Genomic DNA, 20,993 nt, shown 5'->3' with positions numbered 1-20,993 from the left:
TCCTTTCCATCTTCGGTTTCCACTATGCAGAGGCAAACTGCGAAAAAAATATATTTTTTTGATACAATTTCAAAAATCATGGTTCTGTATAAATCTTAATCTATTTTTAAATAAGTTTTAACAACATTCTATCATAATTTATTAGTAAAAAAACATGTTAGAAGTACTTTAAAGTGAGACAAATTAATTCAATCAACATCAATGATAACCAATGAGTTGTACCCTATTAAATTATTTTAAAAAATGGAATAACAGTTTTCTATATAAGTTAAAGTCATTCCTCTGCACTAAACGATGTCATCCATCTTTATTATGGCGGCCATCTCACACTTTCACATCTCATTAAAAGCCCTTTGCCCACCCTGTCAATCGTAAGAACGTGACATACCTTGAACAAACGTTTATCAGTTAGTTAATAGCATAGAAGGAGATGAAAAATTCAAATGGGGTTGACAGAACTAGGCCAATCGTCGGGGTGCTCTGAGGCACACGTTCCAAGCCATTCAACAGCTGGTGACCTTCTCGCTCTGGTGGCGAGGCGATTTCTTTGCTGAGAGGGGTGTTAATTAGCATATCGTCAACGGTGTGGATTGATAATTGGTGTTGTGTGGATATGTGTGATCGGGTTGGGGCTTGAGAACTTTGGTTAAGGTGAGAAAAGATGCAGAATAACTGAGAAATGCTTGGAAAAACTGTCATGGAGGTTTACCTGATGTTTCAGGGCCATTGACGGTGTAGATGTCAAATGCTATTGGATTGTTGTAATTGGAAGGTTGGGTTGATCAACACTGAAAAAGTCAAAAATATCAGCTTAAACGTGTATTTAAACATTGACAGAATTAAATAAAATGTAGTCATTTGAGTCAAATACAACAATTTCATTCATAACATGACATTTTTTTTTCCTAAATAAAATCCAGTGAAGTTTTACTTACCGTTATTTCATATGATTACACAAATAAATGAAAAATAACCGTAATATTTGAAGTTTTAGTCATTATTTCACTATTTTTCTATTTAGATTAATTTTACAGTCATTGCTTGTAGCGTCCACCACGTTTGTCACCCTTCACATTTGATACAACGCAGTGAGACACGCGCCTTCATTTCAAGACGCTAACAGCCGCCATGATAAATGACTAAGGATGGATCCGATTGCACGTGTTAATCTCCAATCTATTCCTCCACTGCGTCTTTAAATGAAGAGTGGGCTTTCAATATGAAATACCCCACGGCTTTCCTTTAATATACACAATGCATGCATGGAAGCTCATGCAGATCACGTGGAATATGAATAAACATAAATAAAGTAGCAAATTACATGTGGATGCTAAGTCGCAGGTGCACGAGGATTTTTATTCCCATCCACTGAAATTCAACCCTAATGAGTTTTTAGATGATGTTTTAAAAGTCCCCGAGACTATCGCGACAAACAAGATATCAAATCATAGTAGGTATTTCTGGTTACTCGGACATTTGGTCGCCGGACGTTTGGTCGCCCTGGAAGGACATGACAGTTTACTGTTGAAAAAAATTAGATTCACCAGGGTGACCAAATGTCCGGGCGACCAAACGTCCAGTCGACCAAACGTCCAGTCGACCAAACGTCCAGTCGACCAAACGTCCAGTCGACCAAACGTCCAGTCGGCCAAACGTCCAGTCGGCCAAACGTCCAGTCGACCAAACGTCCAGTCGACCAAACGTCCAGTCGACCAAACGTCCAGTCGACCAAACGTCCGGTCGACCAAACGTCCGGTCGACCAAACGTCCGGTCGACCAAACGTCCGGTCGACCAAACGTCCGGTCGACCAAACGTCCAGTCGACCAAACGTCCGGTCGACCAAACGTCCAGTCGACCAAACGTCCGGTCAACCAAAACGTCCAGAGACCAAACGTCCATTCATTTCTGTATTAAAGTTTGGAGTCAATATTATACAAACAAGACAAGCATCCCATTTTTTTTCTAGAGATACTGCTTTTTATTTCCTCCATAAAAATATCGTCTTTTCTGCATTTCCCACGTCACGATAATACATAACCTAGAAGTCGATAATACATTCATTAGCAGGAAACAGTTAATTATGCAAGCCTAAAGTCACTCCTGTACAATCTAAAAACAAAGTTTGTTTGTTGGAACGAAAAAAAGAACAGGCATTAATGGAGGTCAAAAATGTCTTGGAGTAGAAAATGACCAGTGGAAAAGCATCGCTTGTACATTCACAAACACGTGGTTTTACAATACTGTGCTGTATGTCATTCTAGCTGTCGTATAGTCGCCATTTATCAAGAATACATATTTGTTTTGATACATTCCTACTTGACTTGTTGTTAAAGCTTCTCTCTGTGTAGCGCTCACAGCGACCGACACACACTCATGCACACTAGCGTTAGGAGACAGCCAGAAAATGTCCTCTTGTGATTGATTGAAGAAGATGGCAAGATTTCAAGCGCAAAAGCCGACAACACCATTTCCAACTATGCCTTCCAACACACTTGGCTTTAACCAGACAAAAAAACTATATTATAACCATTTTATCCTTTATTTACCCGCACATTTTTTTAACGTTGTTATCGTTTGACCATTATTGGTACTTTCATTTAATTATTCAATATTAAAACGTTGAAACCAGCGGATTACAGTCAATAGTCGGGTGTAGTTTTTACTGCGCAATTAAATATATTTAAATTCTCACCTCATCTCATCTTATTTTATCCTCACCAGGATCGCAGGGGGTGCTGGAGCCCATCCCAGCTGACTATGGGCCAGAGGCGGGGGACACTACACCCTGAAGGACACAAGGAGACAAACAACCATTCACATTCATACCTATGGGCAATTTACAGCGTCCAATCAGCCTATCATATCTATTGGAATGTGGGAGAAAACCGTAGTACCCGGAGAAAACACAGGCCTGGTGAGAACATGCAATTTCTACACAGGTGGACCAACCTGGATTTGAACCCAGATCTCCTACAGCGAGTCCGACCGGGTATCCACTTCACCACCGAGCCACCTATATTTAAATGTTTTAAAAATCTTTTGTCACTTGAAATATAGAAGTTACCACGAGCCAAAAATAAGTAATAATAAGTATATTCATCAAATATTCAATAATTTTCTGAATCACTCGTCCTCACGTGGGTCACGGGGGGTGCTAGAGCAATCTCAGGGCACAAGGAGACAAAAGACAACAAATCATATCTAGGGGCAATTAAGAGTGTTCAACCAACCTAACATGTTTGTTTTGGGGATTTGGGAGAAAACCAGAGTACCCAGAGAAAACCCACTAAAGAACATGCAATCTCGGCACAATTAGGGCTTACCTGGGATTTAACCCTTTGGAAATATGTTGTGTTTTTTTACAGTTAGGTGCTAAAGGAAACATATAGGTAAAAAAAAACTTGGTATTACTCACCCGCCTAACTGCTCAAATTGTTGTTTTTTCGTTGTTTTTTGTTGTTTTTTGTTGGTTTCCCAGTGTGTCTGCTCCATTCCCAATGGTCCAGGGAAGGAAGAGACACCCTCTGACGCAAATGTCACATTAACATGGCTCCAAAGAGCACAAATGACTGTATGACTTGTTAAAAAATGCCAAAGCAAACTTAAGTCTACCATTATTGTGTGTGAATCTGACTCAATGATCACATTACAGTTACATGTACATTCCATTTGGTTCTTAATTATAGGGAACATTATTATTTATTTCAAAGCTGTAATTATCATAAAAATAATCCAGTGGAAAGTTGGGTTGTTGTTTTTTTTTCATTATATTTTTACAGCCTCACAGGTTTAATCAAAACGACCAAATAAATCGATTAATTATTTAGATTCTCTTATATATGTTAAACATTTTAAATCCAACAATAGCAAATATTCTGTTGAAAATTTTCTTAAAAAAAAAAAACTGGCAATATTTAAAAATTAGAGTAAATATTCTGCAAATAAATTTGAATTTTAATGATTATTTATATTTTATACTGTTAAAAAACAAAATATTTAAAAACTAATTATTTTCTAGTCCTCTTTTAAAGATTATCCTTCTAATGCATAAAAATAAAAGTATTTTTTAACCTATAAAAGAGTGTTGCCATGGTTACTAAACATTCATATTCATCTTTTCTTAGCGTAATAATTTTTTTTGCCTATTTCCAGTTAGCATGTAAAGCACAGGGTGATATAACACTAAAAAACATAAAAATAAATGGTCAATTGTTGTCTATAGAAGACTTTCATTTCATTCTACAGGTAAAAAAAGGCAGTTGATAAAATAAAAAAAGGGTGCGCAGGTGGGTCAGACATAAAGTGGAAGCAAAGAGTGCTTGTGGAACAACGGGAGGAAGCAGAGGAGCAGGTGGCAAAGGCCCATTCCCTCTTTTGCCTTGTAATTTCAAGAAAAATCAATTTGAGTGGAACAAAAACACGCCGATTGGAATAGCTGGACTCCTCGTTGGTTCTGACGCGTGACTGAAGAGAAACTGGGGAGCAGTTAGACTTAATGGAAAGAGACTAGAGGATCCTTAACTGTTGCGTTTTAGCTAGACGGGAATAAAAAAAGAAAGAAATTGCCAACATGTGGCATTTATGAGTCGGAAAGGACTGAGGAAATAACAGTCTTAATGTTATTGACTTTGTAGCTTTATAGGATCAAAATAATTTGTGTTTTTGTTAGATTTTTTGAGGTTTTGGAGGGTTTTTTCTAATGATTTGGGTTCAGTATTTGGTTATAGTATTGGATTTGTGCCATAGTTTTGTGTAAAATGGAAAATATTAGGCAAAAAATGTCTTTTTGATGGATAAGAATGTGTTTTGAATGCAAAAAAATAGTTATTTTGCTAGAAAATATCATTCTGTTTTGTTTAAATGTTGTTTTTTTCCCCTGTATAGGTATTTCAGTATTCACAATGCAGAGTATTATGATTGGCTGCTTATTATTCATAGGAAGAATACGGTTGATAACAGTGCAATTGTTATATTTATAAGTATTTCAAAATATGCTAAGTTTGCCGCTTACTTTTGTTTGGCTTCAAAATTGTTCTACACAATTTTGTGCCTAAAGAATAAGTCTTTTTTTGCTCAAAACACACTAAAATGCTCATTTATCATTTTTTTACATGCAATTATGGCATAGTTTTACACAATTTTGTGCTTAGAAAAGAAGTATTTTTTTGCTAAAAACATTAAAATGCTCATTATTTACGATTCTCTAAATGCAATTATGGCACAAATCCAACACCCAAAAACATGACCTTCCAAAATATGTAAAAATCCTACCTCTGGTAAACTGACTAACAATACAAACAGCATTTTTCTAGCTATGCGGTCACTATTAAAAGGTTAAAAAACAACAACGTTTTAATTGAAGTTGTATAACTATTTGCCAAGCTGGAATACACATGCGTAATAATATTTGAATGTGAAGATCTCAACTCAATCAGCCCACATCCATCGACCTCTGGGATTTTTTTGTCCATCCGACGGATGTGTCTAATCCCTGCAGGCGGGTATTAAGAAATGGCCGACTGATGAATGGATGACGGCGAGGACTGAAGATGTCTGCGGGACACATTTACAGACTCAACGCTCTCACTTCCTATGACGTGGAAGATAGATTTCCGACAAAGAACGAGCAGGGAATGTAACCCAGACGACAAAAACGAGAAAAAAAACCCTGCACAAGGTCATTAGCTCATTAGCTAGCGTTGACGGCAATAAGCATCACATCCATTTGAACACGGTTTGAATGTAGATTGCTTTCAATGGCAAATCAATGAGCCAGAAAATAAAAAACAAAACAAAGGAAAAGGAAAAAATGCCTGGGAAACCTTGTTTGCCTTGAGATAAGTTTAACGTTGCCGACAATTGCACTCTTAACTCAAATCGCTTCCATTTAAAGTCATTTGTATCGGAGTATAAATGGAAATGGCATTCATTTGTTCCATTGTAATGGATTGATGGCATTATATAAGATCATTTATATTTCTTTTAGTTTGAAATATAAAAATAATTTAACCATTGCAATACCTGTCTTGGCCAGATGGGGCAATACAAGACGAATATTTTTTTAACGGCATAGAGACTCAGCTCCTGGCAGAGGATGAAGAATATGACATGTGTATACTATAGTGTATATAATCGTTTACAATATGTCTATATATTTAAATACTATACTATTTATAACTTGTATGTGACATCTTAAAACCAACAAACCATTTTTTATAGTATGTTGACTAGTACCTGTTTATAACTGCTACAAAAAAGTACCAATAATGTAAAATTTGGAGTCAACGATAAAGCCAACTCGGATTAAACGATTCAATCACCGAAGAAAATGCACGCAAGCAACGGGGAAGAAAAACGTAAACCCCACATAAAGCCCGAGCCGATAATTTAAACCTAAACGCCGCCGTTTTGCCGATTTTAAATAACAAACCGCTTTCAGTTGTTCAAAATATGTAAAAAAACTGTTTTGCTTAGTGGAAACAAGGCTTTTTTGTACCTCATCCCAAATGGGTTGATAAAGGGTTAACGAGACATTCAATTATACATTCAATATTTTGGTCCAGGTAATGGCTGGCGGTTAATCATCCAGGGCCATTATTAGTTCAGAGAGGACTATCCACTAATGGTAGAAATTTCCTCTTCCTAATACTGGAAACGACGATAACTAGCTCACGGCCATAGCACTGAACAACTTGGTGAAGCTACAGTAACAGTCTATCTTGGATACATATTAGACCGACAATATACGGAGTTGTCACCACGGGTTTAGAACCTCCAGTACGAGCACCAGACGGATAAAATGTTCCATAGACCATAGACCAGGGGGTCGGGAACCTTCTTGACGAAGAGAGCCACAAATAATTCATATTTTCCAATGTTATTCCATGTGAGCCATACTACGAATTTAAAAGTCTTTTCAATTTTTTGTGTCATTGCACCACTTTTAAATTGGAAAAAAATAATATTTTTTAAAAGATTCTTATGCTGTTGCCAATCAAATGAGAGGATGACTTCCAGAAGAGTCTAAAGTGAAAAAAATGAAGATTAAAGCAGTTCTAGATGTAGTATTTCAATTCGGTCACTAGTATTTTCCATATTTTAGCTCACAGGTTAGCAAAGAGCCAGATGTGGCTCCTGAGCCATAGGTTCCCTACCCCTGCCATAGACCATAGACCATAGTCCATTGACCATAGTCCATTGACTATAGTCTATTGACCATAGACCAAAGACCATAGTCCATTGACCATAGTCCATAGTCCATTGACCATAGCCCATAGACCATAGCCCATAGACCATAGACCATAGACCATAGACCATAGACCATAGACCACAGACCATAGTCCATAGAGGAAACTATTCTATGGTCTTAAAAATCAGAAAGAAGCCTTTAGTGTTGTTACCAATCCCGATCGGGCTAACTGGAACATTCTGGTTTGCAACGTAGCAGGTGTTCAAAGTCGCCAACTGCTGAACTCGTGGCAACAAAGGCTCTTACGTCTCCCGTTGAGATTAAACTTGGTGGGTACAGATGGTGACCCGTAAAAGGAGGGGAAAGGGGATGGGATTAGTCAGTGGTCAAGAGTTTGGAGACTGGATTTTTTGCTAAGAGATGCTGGTAGCAACTTTTGTGGTCTGAGCACGGTCAGATCGGGAAATGGTGCCGTTGTGGTTTGTAGGGATGGAAAGATCCATTGGATGATTGAAGCAGAACCCTCAAGAGGAAATACAAATGGGTTTCCCGTTCTTGTCGTACTGGTACACCAACATTTTGATGCAGTGGGAGTTAGCCGGAGAGATCCAAGGACTACTTGTGATGGAGAAATTATGGCTGGCGTAAAACGGTTTGGGATGTTTCCGGCAGTGGATCAGCGCGTGGAGAACGTTGGCCGCCATTGCCCGGAAACGCTTGCTGATGAAGCAGTAGAGGAAAAAGTTGACGCCAGTATTGAGTAAGGCTAGCATGTTGGCCAAGTCCGTCAGAACGTGAAGGAGGCGTCCGGCGCCGGGTGAGGCCGGAGGCGCCGAGTAGAAGTGGTAAAGGATCATGAGGGTACGAGGTGCCCACAACACTGCGAAAATGGAGGTGATGGCTAGCAAGATGGCCGTGGTTTTGCCGGTGGAGTAGCCACGCATCCGGAAGCAACTTCGCCGACGGCGGAGTTTGCGTACGATGACGGCGTTGAGGGTGAAGAAGACGCCGCAAGGGAGGAGGTAGACGGTGGCGCAGTGGGCCCATACCAGGACGTGATGTGCCGCGGTTCGAGCGCCGATTTGGGCGCCGCTCGAACCGTGCCATAACTCGGGCCACCAGTAGTAGGGCGCGGCGGATAGTAGGCAGCCGATGTAAACGGCGAAGATCACCCTCCGCGTACGGGCCGGGTAGGAGACGGTGTGGTAGCGTAGCGGGTGGCAAACGGCGATGTAGCGGTCCACGGTGAGGGGGACGGTGATCCAGATGGAGGTGTGGATGGAGCAGAATTCCATGACCTGAACGGCGCTGTTGATTGAGGGTGGGAGGGGCGTGGCTAGAATGAAGTCTTCTAAGATGAAGTCCACAAAGACAATGAGGAGCAGGACCATGATGTCGGCGGCTGCCAGTGCTAGCAGGTAATTGTAGGATGACTTCTGACGACGTAGAACCAGCTGGGATAGGATGACCACTGTCAAGATGTTCGCTGGAGGTGGGTGGGGGTGACGGAATGGTAATGGTTGCGACCAGTTAGTAGGGAATGATAGGAAAGGGGTGAGTGATAGATGCGGATGAAGGGGAAACAGAGTTTAAGATGTTAGTAGGTTGCTACTTGGAAAAGGGACATAGCAGGTAGACACAAAGTGAGGCAAAATCGCAATGTGTTCATTGGCTAAGGATTTTCGGGCATTTTGGGATGGTGTTGTTTATTATTTGTATTATTAAAGTAGTAAAACTAAATTTGATACTATTTTATTAGGGGAGGGAGGGTAGGTTAGATTTTGTTTGCTGTGGCTGCCGGTAAAATAGCCTTAAATTTAGATTGGGGGAAACTATGCCATCTACTGGTAGTTGTAGGTCATTGGAATTGTGGCATTAGGCATTTTGAAGTCGTATTTTGGAAGATTTAATCAGGAGGATTATAATGCTTTGTATGGATGTAGAAAAGTAGTTTTAATGCATATTTGGGGGAATATTAAGGGAATCAATCACATATTTTTGGAAGTTGTGGTGAGTAGTGATAACTCATATTTTGGTGGTATAGTTGAACACTGTTTTTTGGAAAATTATATTACTTTAAATGTTTTTTCTTTAGTAGCTGACTAAAGGAATAAGGACACAAATTGTTGAAATATTTTTAGGGGTTACGGTTGTATAAATAAGTCAAATTAGAGAGTACATATGATAGTATTCTTAATTTTTTCGGAGTACTAACAATTCACTAAGCGACACCATCCATTACTCTCAACTTTTGGCTTACAATTAAAGGCCAAAAAACCCTTTTTGTGAGAATAATACTACATCTATATACACACTAAGTAAATGACTTCATTATCTATAAAAACAATTTGCCTCACTCTAGCTACATTTTTTTGTGTCATAGCAAAAATCACCTGTCTTTGCCTTTGGCAAAACACTTAAAAATTTTGCCTCTAGCAAAAAAGCTCCTATAAACAAAAGACAAGGACATCCCATCATTCTGGGCTGTCTTCCCTTCTTTTTTTTGCCAAGTAGAAGAAGAAGAAATCCTCTAAAAAGATTTATCACAGCAATAACTTTATGCGCAGTAGACAGGAGCAACGCTATTGGTCTACGCCATAAATGATGACTGTTTGTTTTTGAAGGCCTGACACGTCACCTGACCTCAATTTTGTACTCGTATCATCTTGACAGCGTCAGCTTGCCAGATAAGAAACATTACTTTGATTTTCTGCCATTGACTGGGATTGACGTCCAATCCATTTGGTGGAGCGCCAATCTCGTAACAGATAAAATGCATTTTGTCATTGATTTGCATTCCGCTATGTACTGCACTTAGCTAAGTGTCTTGTTTTTTTTGCGTGTATTGCGGTGGTCCCGCCCTAGGTTTCTTAATAGAAGGGAGATGGGATTAAAAGCGGCCATTTTTAAGTCTTTGACATGGCACTTCACAGCCACTCTTAGCTAATTAAAAATGACAAATTCAGCACCATTTACAACGTCCTTGCTAGACTTCAGGGGATGACAAACTTGCGTACTTCCAAGACAAGAAATTTGGGTTCAACAAGTATGTGATGATGCTTTGCCAGAGTTGAATGGCTCTCAGGAATAATTTATCGACTATTAAGGCACTTGTTTTTCTACATTTGGTTTCCAATCAATGGCGAGAAATGCAGGTGAATAAACATGTAAAGAAATTCTAACATGGAAAAAAAGCTTTTGAATAGCCCTCCCAGTTCAAATGGATTGGACTTTTATCGCCACTAACATGTTGTCTATGACACGGATTAACACCAATTAGAAATATGTGACGGTATACAAGAGATGGTTCACATTAGCATTAAAAATGATAAATTCAGCGCCATTTACAACGTCCTTGCTAGACTTTGGGATGACAAAATGCTAACTTCAAGACAGAAATTTGGGTTCAACAGTCATTCAAGACAGAAATTTGGGTTCAACAGCCATTCAAGACAGAAATTTGGGTTTAACAGTCACATGGTGATGCTTTGCCATAGTTGATTGGCTCTCAGTTGAAATTTGCATCGATTAATTTATCAATTTGTTTTCATTAAGGCGTCATGACTTGTTTTTCTTCATCTGGTTTCCATTCAATGGCAAAAAATGTGAGTTAGTTCACGTTAGCGTTCACTCCATTGAATCTAGATGTGTTTTTTATGGAGTCCCCATCATTGACTTGACCTTTCTCCAATCCACATGCCAATTATCTTACTTTGCCCAGTAAATTCCACCAGAAAAAACGTCGGTAAAACGGCAATGGCGCCCGAATGCTGTTGACCGTCGTTTGGGCTTCGGGTATTATTCCCATTCGGGCTCCCCTGAGATGGACAAAAGGGATTCACGGTGAGTTTGACATTTCCATTTCAGCTCGCCCAAGCCGTTTTAATGAACAACGTCGCGTTGGGGATGAAAATGCTCGTCATTTTGCAGATTTGCGGTAAGAAAAAAAGGGGCTTCGTCTTAAATTAGTCGTCTCTTGGCTAGAAAATGTTACTTGGACGGGTGAATTGTCTTTACCTCACACACACAAAAAGGTCTACTTTCAAAAAGTCCCCATCTGTAAATTCGGGTAATAAGAGGGGTTGTCTCCAGTGGAGAGGCCATTACAACGACCTGAGGGACAGATAATGGGACACAGTGTGTGTTTCATTGTGTTTTTTAAGCAGGTGTGGGTTGGCATAGGTCAGTCCTTGCCGTCTATACGCCTGCGGGTTCTTGTCATGGCCTCGCGCCACTCCTGCTGCTCTCGAGCTATAACGAGGCCAGGCTCCGTTGACGTTAAGTGAAGACACAGCGTGAGACGCCGGGACGCGTAACTCGTCTGACTCATTCTCGGCAACGGAAGGTTCAGGTGATGCCAAAACTAACAGAGCGACTGTTTAAAGCTGTGATAAAAATACGCCACGTGAAGAAACTCTAACATAGAAATAAAAAACATTTGTTTAGCCCTCCCAGTTCAAATGGATTGGACATTTATCGCCACAAACTTCTCTATGACGTCGATTAACACCAATTAGAAATCTGTGACGTTACCCAAGAGATGGAAACCCAGTTTTTCTCTTAAAGCTCTTGTAATGTCAAATTAAAATGAATAATAATGTAAATAAAGACTTTTGTTAACAAGCCTACATATTTTAACAAGTATAAATATAAATAAGTGACTACATGTTAATAGGGCTTAAAAACAGCTAATTTACTGTCAGTCAACATTGCTAGCGTTGATGCTAATGTCATTAAAATAATTGTTAAATAGTAGTAGTGGTTAAATGTCTATAAAATAGTGTTTGAAAACATTTTTGTGGCTGTTAATCATTATTTCCTCATTTTTTGGCAGCTTAGATAACGTCAACATGTTTTAAAAAGTGACTTTTAACTTAAAGTAATATATTAAATCCAAGTAATAATTAAGCAGTGACGACAATTAATGAATTAAGCAGAAAAATCATCATAACGACTTTACAGAACCAAAAAAAAACAATTCCAACAAACTATTTTCCCTTGCCAGTCATTTCAAAAAATTAAAAATTAGTTTCTCAGAAGCTAATGAGCGCTTAAGAAGAAATCCAACTAAGAAACGAGCCAATTGAAAGAGAAGTAAAAGATGTAACTGAACAAAAAAAAAAAGATACAGAAAAGCCTGACGACGTGGCCCAAAAAAAAAAAGAAAACTACACACAGAAAGGGTGAATATCAAAGCCGCCTTTTAAAGGTCACATGCACTTTGTAATGATGACAAGCCTTTTTTCTGGTCGCCTTTTGTCTCCTCTAAGTGTCAGGGCGGACAGAAAGCAGGTCCGAAGCTCTTAATGCAAAAAAAAAGCAGTCACATCACAGGTGCAAAGCATTAAAAAAAATGAAGAAGAAAGGCAACTAGATGAAATAAGCATGGAACATTTCCCCCGTGAGGACAGACAAGCAAGCGTGATGTGTAGTCATTAACTAAGAAGAAAGACAGCAGACAAATCTTCTCAAAGGGATTCAAGACAGCGTTCTCATTATTTTTGCATATTTGATTGCCCTGACCAAGAAGACAAAGCCTGGCTCTTCATTAGAAGGCCAATGCGCTATTTGATTATCCTCATTACCAAAGATGACTTGGAATACAAAAACAAATATCCAGAAGGCAAAATCTAACGTCATTGCGGATCTCCTCGGTTTCAAACGTTTCATGTAGGAATTAATCATATCATCTAATGACACTCAAATTAATTTAGCCTTACACTAAACTCAAGTCTAATTTTGTTTAAAATTTTGATAGTTTTCTTCCCATTTTGGCTCTATTGGCCCCGCCCCCCACCCTGACTTTCAGATGCAACCTTGTTTGCTTTTGTATTCCCTTCAAAATATTCTGAAAATGATGCACACAATTGTCCTCACAATAGGATAACACATAACCAATTGCCAATTGGATATAAATATAAAACTCCTCATTTAATTTCACCCATATGCAATAGACACTCAACCATTGACTCACTCATTGAGAAAAAATGACTGATTTCAATTCAATGGCTAACCTCAAAAACTTTTGCCCACTGACTCATTGACTGACTCATTTCATCCCTTTTTTTAAATAAGAAAAAAGTCATTTAAATTCACAATCTCACATTGTCTAGGCTCACTCAATTCCATGTACCGTATTTTCACGACTATAAGGCGCACCCTCAATGAATGACATTTTTTCCATATATAAGGCACACTGTATTATAAGGCGCACTGTATTATAAGGCGCACTGTATTATAAGGCACACTGTATTATAAGGCGCACTGTATTATAAGGCGCACTGTACTATAAGGCGCACTGTACTATAAGGCGCACTGTACTATAAGGCACACTGTACTATAAGGCACACTGTACTATAAGGTGCACTGTATTATAAGGCGCACTGTATTATAAGGCGCACTGTATTATAAGGCGCACTGTATTATGAGGCGCACTGTATTATGAGGCGCACTGTATTATGAGGCGCACTGTATTATGAGGCGCACTGTATTATAAGGCGCACTGTATTATAAGGCGCACTGTATTATAAGGCGCACTGTCTATTTTGGAGAAAGACTTTTAAGTGCGCCTTATAGTCGTGAAAATACGTTAAACTTATTTTTTGAGTGTGTCTGAATCATAATCCAAATTCATTTAAATTTATTTATGTTATGTTACGAGCGCGCTGCCGTGCAAAGACCTGAAATGAACCTGTATTTGCAATTGAATGAGTTTTAATAGTATATTTTATCACTAAGTGGATGAATGAGTGAGTTTATTTGAATGTAGGAGCTTGTGAAGGAATCCACTGCATATGAATTATGAATTTAAAAAAAGCTAGCGCAAAGAAAGACAGCACATTAAGACGATAAGGTGAGTTTACTGCAGGTGAAATATTGACGCCACTGCAGTGATCTTCAATGGCCCCAAGCTACCTTTCCTGTTCAACTCTAGCTTTACTGCTCTTGCAATACAATCAGTAGGCGACTTTACATGAATCTTGTTTATCTTGGAACGAATCCGCTAGATATGAGGTGAATCCAGGTGATTCCGGATAAAAAAGCTAATGTAGCCATGAAGGAAACATTGACGGCTTTTGCTGGCTTTTTTTGCTGTCAGCTGTTCAAACAAAATGAGCCTAAACAGCAGAGCAGATTTACAGCTTCAATGGCGCAGACCTCCCAATTGTACATCAGACACTTCATTGATTTGAACCGAATATTCATTTTCCTCACTTGTGTAACAACAATAGCACAATAGTGGCGTCCTCTATGTCTTCTTTACGTTAACAACGTGGTCACGCTATCCGAGATTGGCAGATCGATAACTTAAACTGAAAATCAATCAGGGCCATCCCTTCATTAAGTGTCGTGATGCTGGCTTTGGCGGCTTGGCGTGGAAAGATCTGGGTTGTTAAGCGCTTAGCAGCTGTGACCTAAATGAGCGTTTATTTTATTTGACTTTTATGTGGGAGATAATAGAAATTAATCTTTATCGACGAGGTCAGGATGTTTTAATTTGATTTTTTCCTTTATTCATGTACCAAAACGGCAAAATATTTCTAGGACAGGTGTAATAAATGATATACTAGATCAGGTGTGGGCAAACTACGGCCCGTGGGCCGCATCTGGACCCGCTAGACTCTTTAATCCGGTCCGCCAACGTTGTCCAATTTTTATTTTATTTTTTTGTTTATTTTACTTTTGTATTTATATTTTTTTTACCCAAGATGGCGCCATCACGCGGAAGCCATTGGCAATAGCTTTGTCCACTATTATTTGTTTTTTGGGTTTTACAGCCCTTCTATCTTCTTTAAATGACATTTTAATATTTCTTAATACATTCCTTTTTACTTTACTTTGTACTTTATAATTTTTACTTTAAAGTGATGAGTATGTTGATACTTTAGTCCTTTTTTTCCTGTTTATGTTTCATATGTACTATTAACGGATGCACTTTTTTATGTGTATCGTATCTTGTGCTGACCCCGCCCATCTGTCAAATTTTTAAAGTCAATATGGCCACCCGGGCTGAAAAGTTTTCCCACCCCTTGTACTAGATGTAAAACGATCTATTAATCCGGGTGGTTATTTCTTTGACAACTACCGCTCAAAATTGAATAGAAACTGAGAAGTGTGATATGAAAATTATTCATAACGGCTCGGGAAAGTGTTAAATTTTGTCGTTTGATGGCTGAGTTCAAATCAAAACAGAATTTTTGCCTGGTTTGGAAAAATGTTATAAAAGAACTAGAGGTGGGTAAAATTACATTAATACTTAAACATGTTGTGTTTATGGGGACTGCGCATTTATGAAAACACTATATTTTGGTGATTGTATCGTTTGTAAGTGATGCGATTTTCTTGAAATGAATGGCGATTGGCAAATCAAATTTAGAAAATGATCACCAGGCAGATATTTTGGTGATGATGATGACTAACACTCCGATGGTGATAATTGTGCAGTGTTAGATTGGATGTTCACACCACAGGTGATTTGACAGTCATTTTCATTTGCAAATAATGCTGCCAATTGTGAGTTGGAGCTCTTGTGTTCGTATCAAAGTCGACAAAAGAGTGGATTTGAGTGTTTTTTGGAGTGTAAATGAGTCATAGTTTTTTGTGTGATGGGATTCTGTGAATGAGTGGAAAAATGATGTATTTTTAATGAATATGAACAATGGGTGAGGTACAAATTGAACAAATGGAAATTCAGGTATTTTTAATAAAAAGGGATGTAACTGTGGACTATTTTAGATATAATATTTAGATTTTTTTTTGATAAATTGATTAAAAGAACTGGATTAAATGCCCTGAATATTCCGTTTAGCTATTTTTATATATTTTTAGATTCTACAAAGTGATTTTTGAACTAAAAACACAGAAAAAAATTATTAAAAATGACAATTATTGATTTAAAAGGCTGAAAATCAGGAAATTTAATATAAATCTATACTCTTCATTTAAATTTGATCCTAAAACAGAAAGCCAGCACTCATAATTTACTTTCCCGGGCCACACAAAATGATGCAGCGGACCAGATTTGGCCCGCGGGCCGCTACTTTGACACCTGTGCCATGAAAAGCATTCATTTCTACGTCATGGCAAAAGAACTTATAATATCAATGGTGCCAAAACAGATTGTGACACCATTAATTAAAAAGGTGACAATTTGTCTCAGCTCAGCTGTTGTCTACAACACCCCCTTTAAACCCCGCCCCCCATCTCCCCTTTATATCACAAAGGTGCAACTTGACTGTTTTGCCCTTATTAAAAATCTCCCATCTTCCTTCTGATAGCAACCAACAGTCTTTTATCCCTCATACGCCATGTCGGGGGGTTTAGTAATCATTTCCCGCTACTTGACTGCACGTAATCTCATTTCCCATCACCCTCAGTCGCCCTTACACCGACCGGTGCGATCAACGTGACCTCCACGAAAGGTCAAATACGAAAAAAAAGCAGATCCATTCAAATTGGGAAGCCATTCCGGTTCGAATGAATCGAAACGCGCTTGTCGCCGTCAATGGCGTCTAACCAATACACCGGTTACGCCTCCTCGCCGCACGCTCATGAAACATTCATAGCCCCGGCTGGAGGGCGACGAACAGAGTCAGAATGATTGAATAAGTTGCGGCGACGGCGGCGTCCGCCTCAAAGTATCGGACCGCCACCGCCACGGCGGAGTCGGCCATTAATTCAGACAACCGTTGCTGGATTCCATCACTCTCTCAGGTTATGCTGATTAAACAAACAGCCGGCCGCCATTGCCGTGGCGGTGAGGTGGAATAAAACGAGGGTGCCGGAGGCAATTGGTCATGCGGTATCTCGAGGGGAAGAATTAGGGAGCGGAGAGATTTGATTTAAATGAGAAATGTGGGTTTGTATCTTGAGAATGTCACTGCCATTGGGATTTGAACCTAAAACCTTCTCTGATTGCCTTTGAATAAGATATTTTTCAGATAATTTTGAAGATTAGGCTTTAAAATGGTTTGCCAGGGTTCAATTCGACTTTGATTACATTAAATTCTGGCACCCTTTAGTCTTATTTTCTTCATTTTTTGGGGGTGTTCATTCGAACACCTGCTTTGGAGGGTGTTTTTTTACCATTTTTATTTAAGGGTACCACTTTAGTATATTTTGCTTCCATTATGTCATCCCTTAGTCCAGGTTTTGGTGTACTTTGTTGTAAATAAATGATCACTGATACTACTTGCATTGTGTGTCTAGCTCATCATTGACTGAATCCTTCTGCTGTAGTAGTTACAACTCCCTACCATATCTTACCATCAGGGGGAGTCCTAACACCCTGACTGACTAACAACCGGTTTAGGGTTGTCCACCTATGGCTCAAAGTCAACTCTGCTAGGCTCCAGCACCCCCCTGACTATGACTAGCACAAGCAGTGTTAAAAATTCATGAGCTATCTTACAATACTACTCATTCATAAAGACTGTAGGGTTAAAAATATGGATTGAAAAGCAACTATTTAGTAATTATTTGGCAATTAGTCGATTAATTGTATCATAGAAATAATACATTGACTTTGCAGTAAATGTGGATTTTAGCTTAAAATGATATTTTCTGAGTAAAGTTGGACTAGCAATACCATGAAAGTGAGTCACTGTTTGGAAATGTATTATTATTCTGCAGAAATATGACTGTTTAAATTAATTCAATGAATTATATTATCGAAAAGAGACAGAAATGAGTATAATTATTGTTAAGAGGCTGGGAAAATAGTCATTCTATACTTTTTAGGTAAAGTATGTCATGACGTGAGTATATTTAGTCATCAAAATAGTCATATGTTAATTTGATGATGGATTAGTTGTTAAAATAAAATTGAATAAACAAGAAAATAGAGCAGTCTGGCTTATTTTATCAATAATAAACTTTTGGTAAACCTCAATTATTTGGTTAATTACGTCCTTAATTGACTATATGTAACATGAAAAAGTGCCAAGTTATGACGACCAAATAAGGTCATGACTTTGGGAAATGTCACATCAAATGGAATTTTGATTGACTGACAAAGAAAAAGCTTGACATTAAACTCAAAGGATTTCAACCAGCAACCACAGAACTACGCAACAGCCTGCCTTATCCCTTTCAACACACCTCGCCAACGACACAATAAACCTTAGATCGCCATCAAAGCTGGTAATCATGAAAAGCTTTTATGAATTTTACCCAATGGGGCTGCGCCATTCCTCCTCTTTCATCTGACCTCCACGCTTCTTGTCGGTGTCACTCACATGAGAGAGACGGGCCAACACGTTAATTTACCTCCCGTGGCGCCCAGGAAATAACGTTTAGGTGATCGCGGCGAGGGGACGGCGACACTAAACGAATCCGATTAAACGACGTCGTTGTGTGCTTGTCACAGAGGTCAAATCCCAAAGCATATGTTCTGCATTTCAGGACATTTTTAAGGACATTTTTTTAAATAAATGCATATCTGGAATGGTTAAAAAACGGCAAGGGTTTAAACGGCGAGTGTTAAAGTACACGGACGCGTACGGGTTGCGTTTGTCACAAGGTCAGGGCGACGTATGGGGACGAAATCAACTTTTGAGACGCCACGTGAAAGATGTACGTTTCTTACCGGGTAGTCCGAGACATAGCAGAACGCTGTAGTAGATGACGGGTAGTGGTCCGAGGGGACACCCGGGGGTGGCCTCTGGGGGATGTTGTCCCACGCTCCAGCTGCTTTCGTTGGGGGCGGAGACGGGGAAGATGTGGCTGTGCTCCATGGTTGGCGTCTGGACGCCGCCGCCGGCCAACGGTGACGCCGACCGCCGCTCGGCCAGCCGCTCGGGCACGTGCGAGCGAGTCGGGGAGGTGGACGGGACGGGGGGGAGGTAGGTGGAGGGGAGGCGGGAGGGTCGGCGGGAGGGTCGGGTAGGGGGGGAGAGGGCGGCGGGATGAGAAAGGTGAGATGTGCCGGTGGATGAGGGAAGAGGAAGGAGGAGAGATGAGTGAGAAGGGGAGGATGCCGGCCCGACTGTGTGAGGGAGATGGGAAGGCGGAGGGGAGAACATACTCGCGGGAGGTAGAGAGAGAGAGAGAGAGAGGGAGAGATGGATGGTGGGAGGGGGGGAGGGATCGGGGGAATGTGGGAGAAGGTAAGACACGTGATGGTGGAAGATGGGGGGGTTTGTGAGCAATCCAAAGGTGATGGAATGATGGGAAGAAACTATGGAAGAAAAACAAAGACAAGAAATAAGTGGTTAATGTTATGTAACTAAAGGTTGTAGGTTACTTTTGGGCTGTATTGGGGAAAAAATGGGGGGAATTTGGGGGAGTAGTTGGAGATTTTTGGGGATAGTGGCCAACTGTGTTTTTTGTGTTGGTTATTATGGTAGGCAATGCATTTGAAAGATGGATGCAGTGTTTTTACATATTACTGCCACAATGTGTTTTTTCAGTTGAAAGCTATATTTCTGTCTATTTTGTTGTTGTTTGATTCCTATTGTTTTTTTTTTTTTAAAGATAATTTTCCTTACACATTGTTGCAATTTTTACCTTCACTGCTAGGAAGCTGTAAATAAAACATATCCATCTGATGTTCAGTCATATAAATAAAAGAAAAAAGAATAAATGGCCCAAAAATGGGCCAAAACCAGTGAGCAATATTAAAGAGAGCTCCCTCCCCATGGGGCCTCAACCTTAGAGCATATTCTTCCAACATCATGCCACATTATTGCTGTTCCCCAACACAAAACAATTCGATTCCACATAATTGTGTGGCACATGATGGTGGCGTGATTTCATTTTGATTCCACTGCAACCCAGTTGTACTTTCAAGCAAAGCAGGCCAGCTGACACGGGGACGCTATTGTTTGTCCTTAGTGACTTGATTACAGGTCATTGGGACAAACCGTTTGTCTTAATAATACATTATATCACAACATTATGCCATTAAATGTCAACTTAAATAAGCTAAAACTACATTAGTGGTGTCAAAGAACCACATTTATTGTTGGGAATGTCTCAAAAGTATGTTTTTCCTATTTCACAAATAACCGAATTTCGAATAAACTCTTACATCAGAAAGTTTCACTTCAAATTTCATGTTGTTTGAGTGTACTATTGTCAAAAACCACCAAAAGCAGCTAAAATAGGCTAAATTTTAGACTATTTTTGCAGACTTTAGGGTCTTTTTTTACTCAAATTTAATGCAAAAACTTTTTTGCTGTTTTGGAATGACCCCAAAAACATTTTTTTTAGCAAATGGAACTAGTGACAGTAGGCATAATTCCTCAATGTCAAATAAACATCTTTTTGTTCTATTAAACATATTTTTTTTACCTGATCTTCCCATCTTAAAGCGAACAAACGACACAAAATGAAAAAAAAAACATGGCGAAGCATTGAATAAATAATTCTCATGTCGTAACATTCATCAAGGTTGTCAAACATTCATTAAATATTGACATGCCGCTGTTATGGATGAATGTTAACAACAGCATGAATAGAAAAACACCAGACAAAAATTCCTTACCGCCATCTAAAAAACTAATGAAGACAATCTTAAGCAAAAACACAATAAAAAATCCACTTGAATAAAACATAAGCTGAAGAAAAAGAAGAATAATGGATGTCTTTTTAGTTAGAAATGAGCACCATAATGTTCATTTCTACCTCTAACTGGACATAGCGAGTTTTCCTGGGGGGTCTTGGCGGACTATAATGTGCCCCCCTCGTTTGCCCAGTACTGAGGTATCAGCTGTGGGTAGCTCGGCGTTATTATTCTGTCGTTATTGGATCCGCAGATGAGGCCAAGAACCCTGCAGTTGGACTGCAAATGATGTGGTTCAT

The 20,993-nt window shown here is 39.3% G+C and overlaps 1 protein-coding gene across 1 annotated transcript; it reads right to left on the bottom strand.

The window, feature by feature from the left end:
- Positions 1-7,293: 7,293 nt before the first annotated feature.
- On the bottom strand, positions 7,294-19,229 carry gpr139 (G protein-coupled receptor 139). The gene is made up of 2 exons (XM_077734706.1): positions 18,778-19,229; positions 7,294-8,676 (listed from the first exon to the last, which is right to left on the bottom strand). The coding sequence occupies exons 1-2, from the start codon at positions 19,211-19,213 to the stop codon at positions 7,715-7,717; spliced, it is 1,398 nt and encodes a 465-aa protein (XP_077590832.1). The 5' UTR covers positions 19,214-19,229; the 3' UTR covers positions 7,294-7,714.
- Positions 19,230-20,993: the final 1,764 nt, after the last annotated feature.

This window comes from Stigmatopora nigra, chromosome 15, assembly GCF_051989575.1.
Source record: "Stigmatopora nigra isolate UIUO_SnigA chromosome 15, RoL_Snig_1.1, whole genome shotgun sequence".
NCBI lineage: Eukaryota > Metazoa > Chordata > Actinopteri > Syngnathiformes > Syngnathidae > Stigmatopora > Stigmatopora nigra.
This window is presented reverse-complemented; position numbering and strand designations above follow the sequence as displayed.

What these genes read in the sequence shown, in the direction of transcription:
- gpr139 (XM_077734706.1), bottom strand. Translation starts at nt 19,213, where the DNA reads ATGTTCTCCCCTCCGCCTTCCCATCTCCCTCACACAGTCGGGCCGGCA. An exon ending in GCTATGTCTCGGACTACCCG is followed by an intron (nt 8,677 to 18,777) that starts GTAAGAAACGTA and finishes ACCCACCTCCAG; the next exon opens with CGAACATCTTGACAGTGGTC.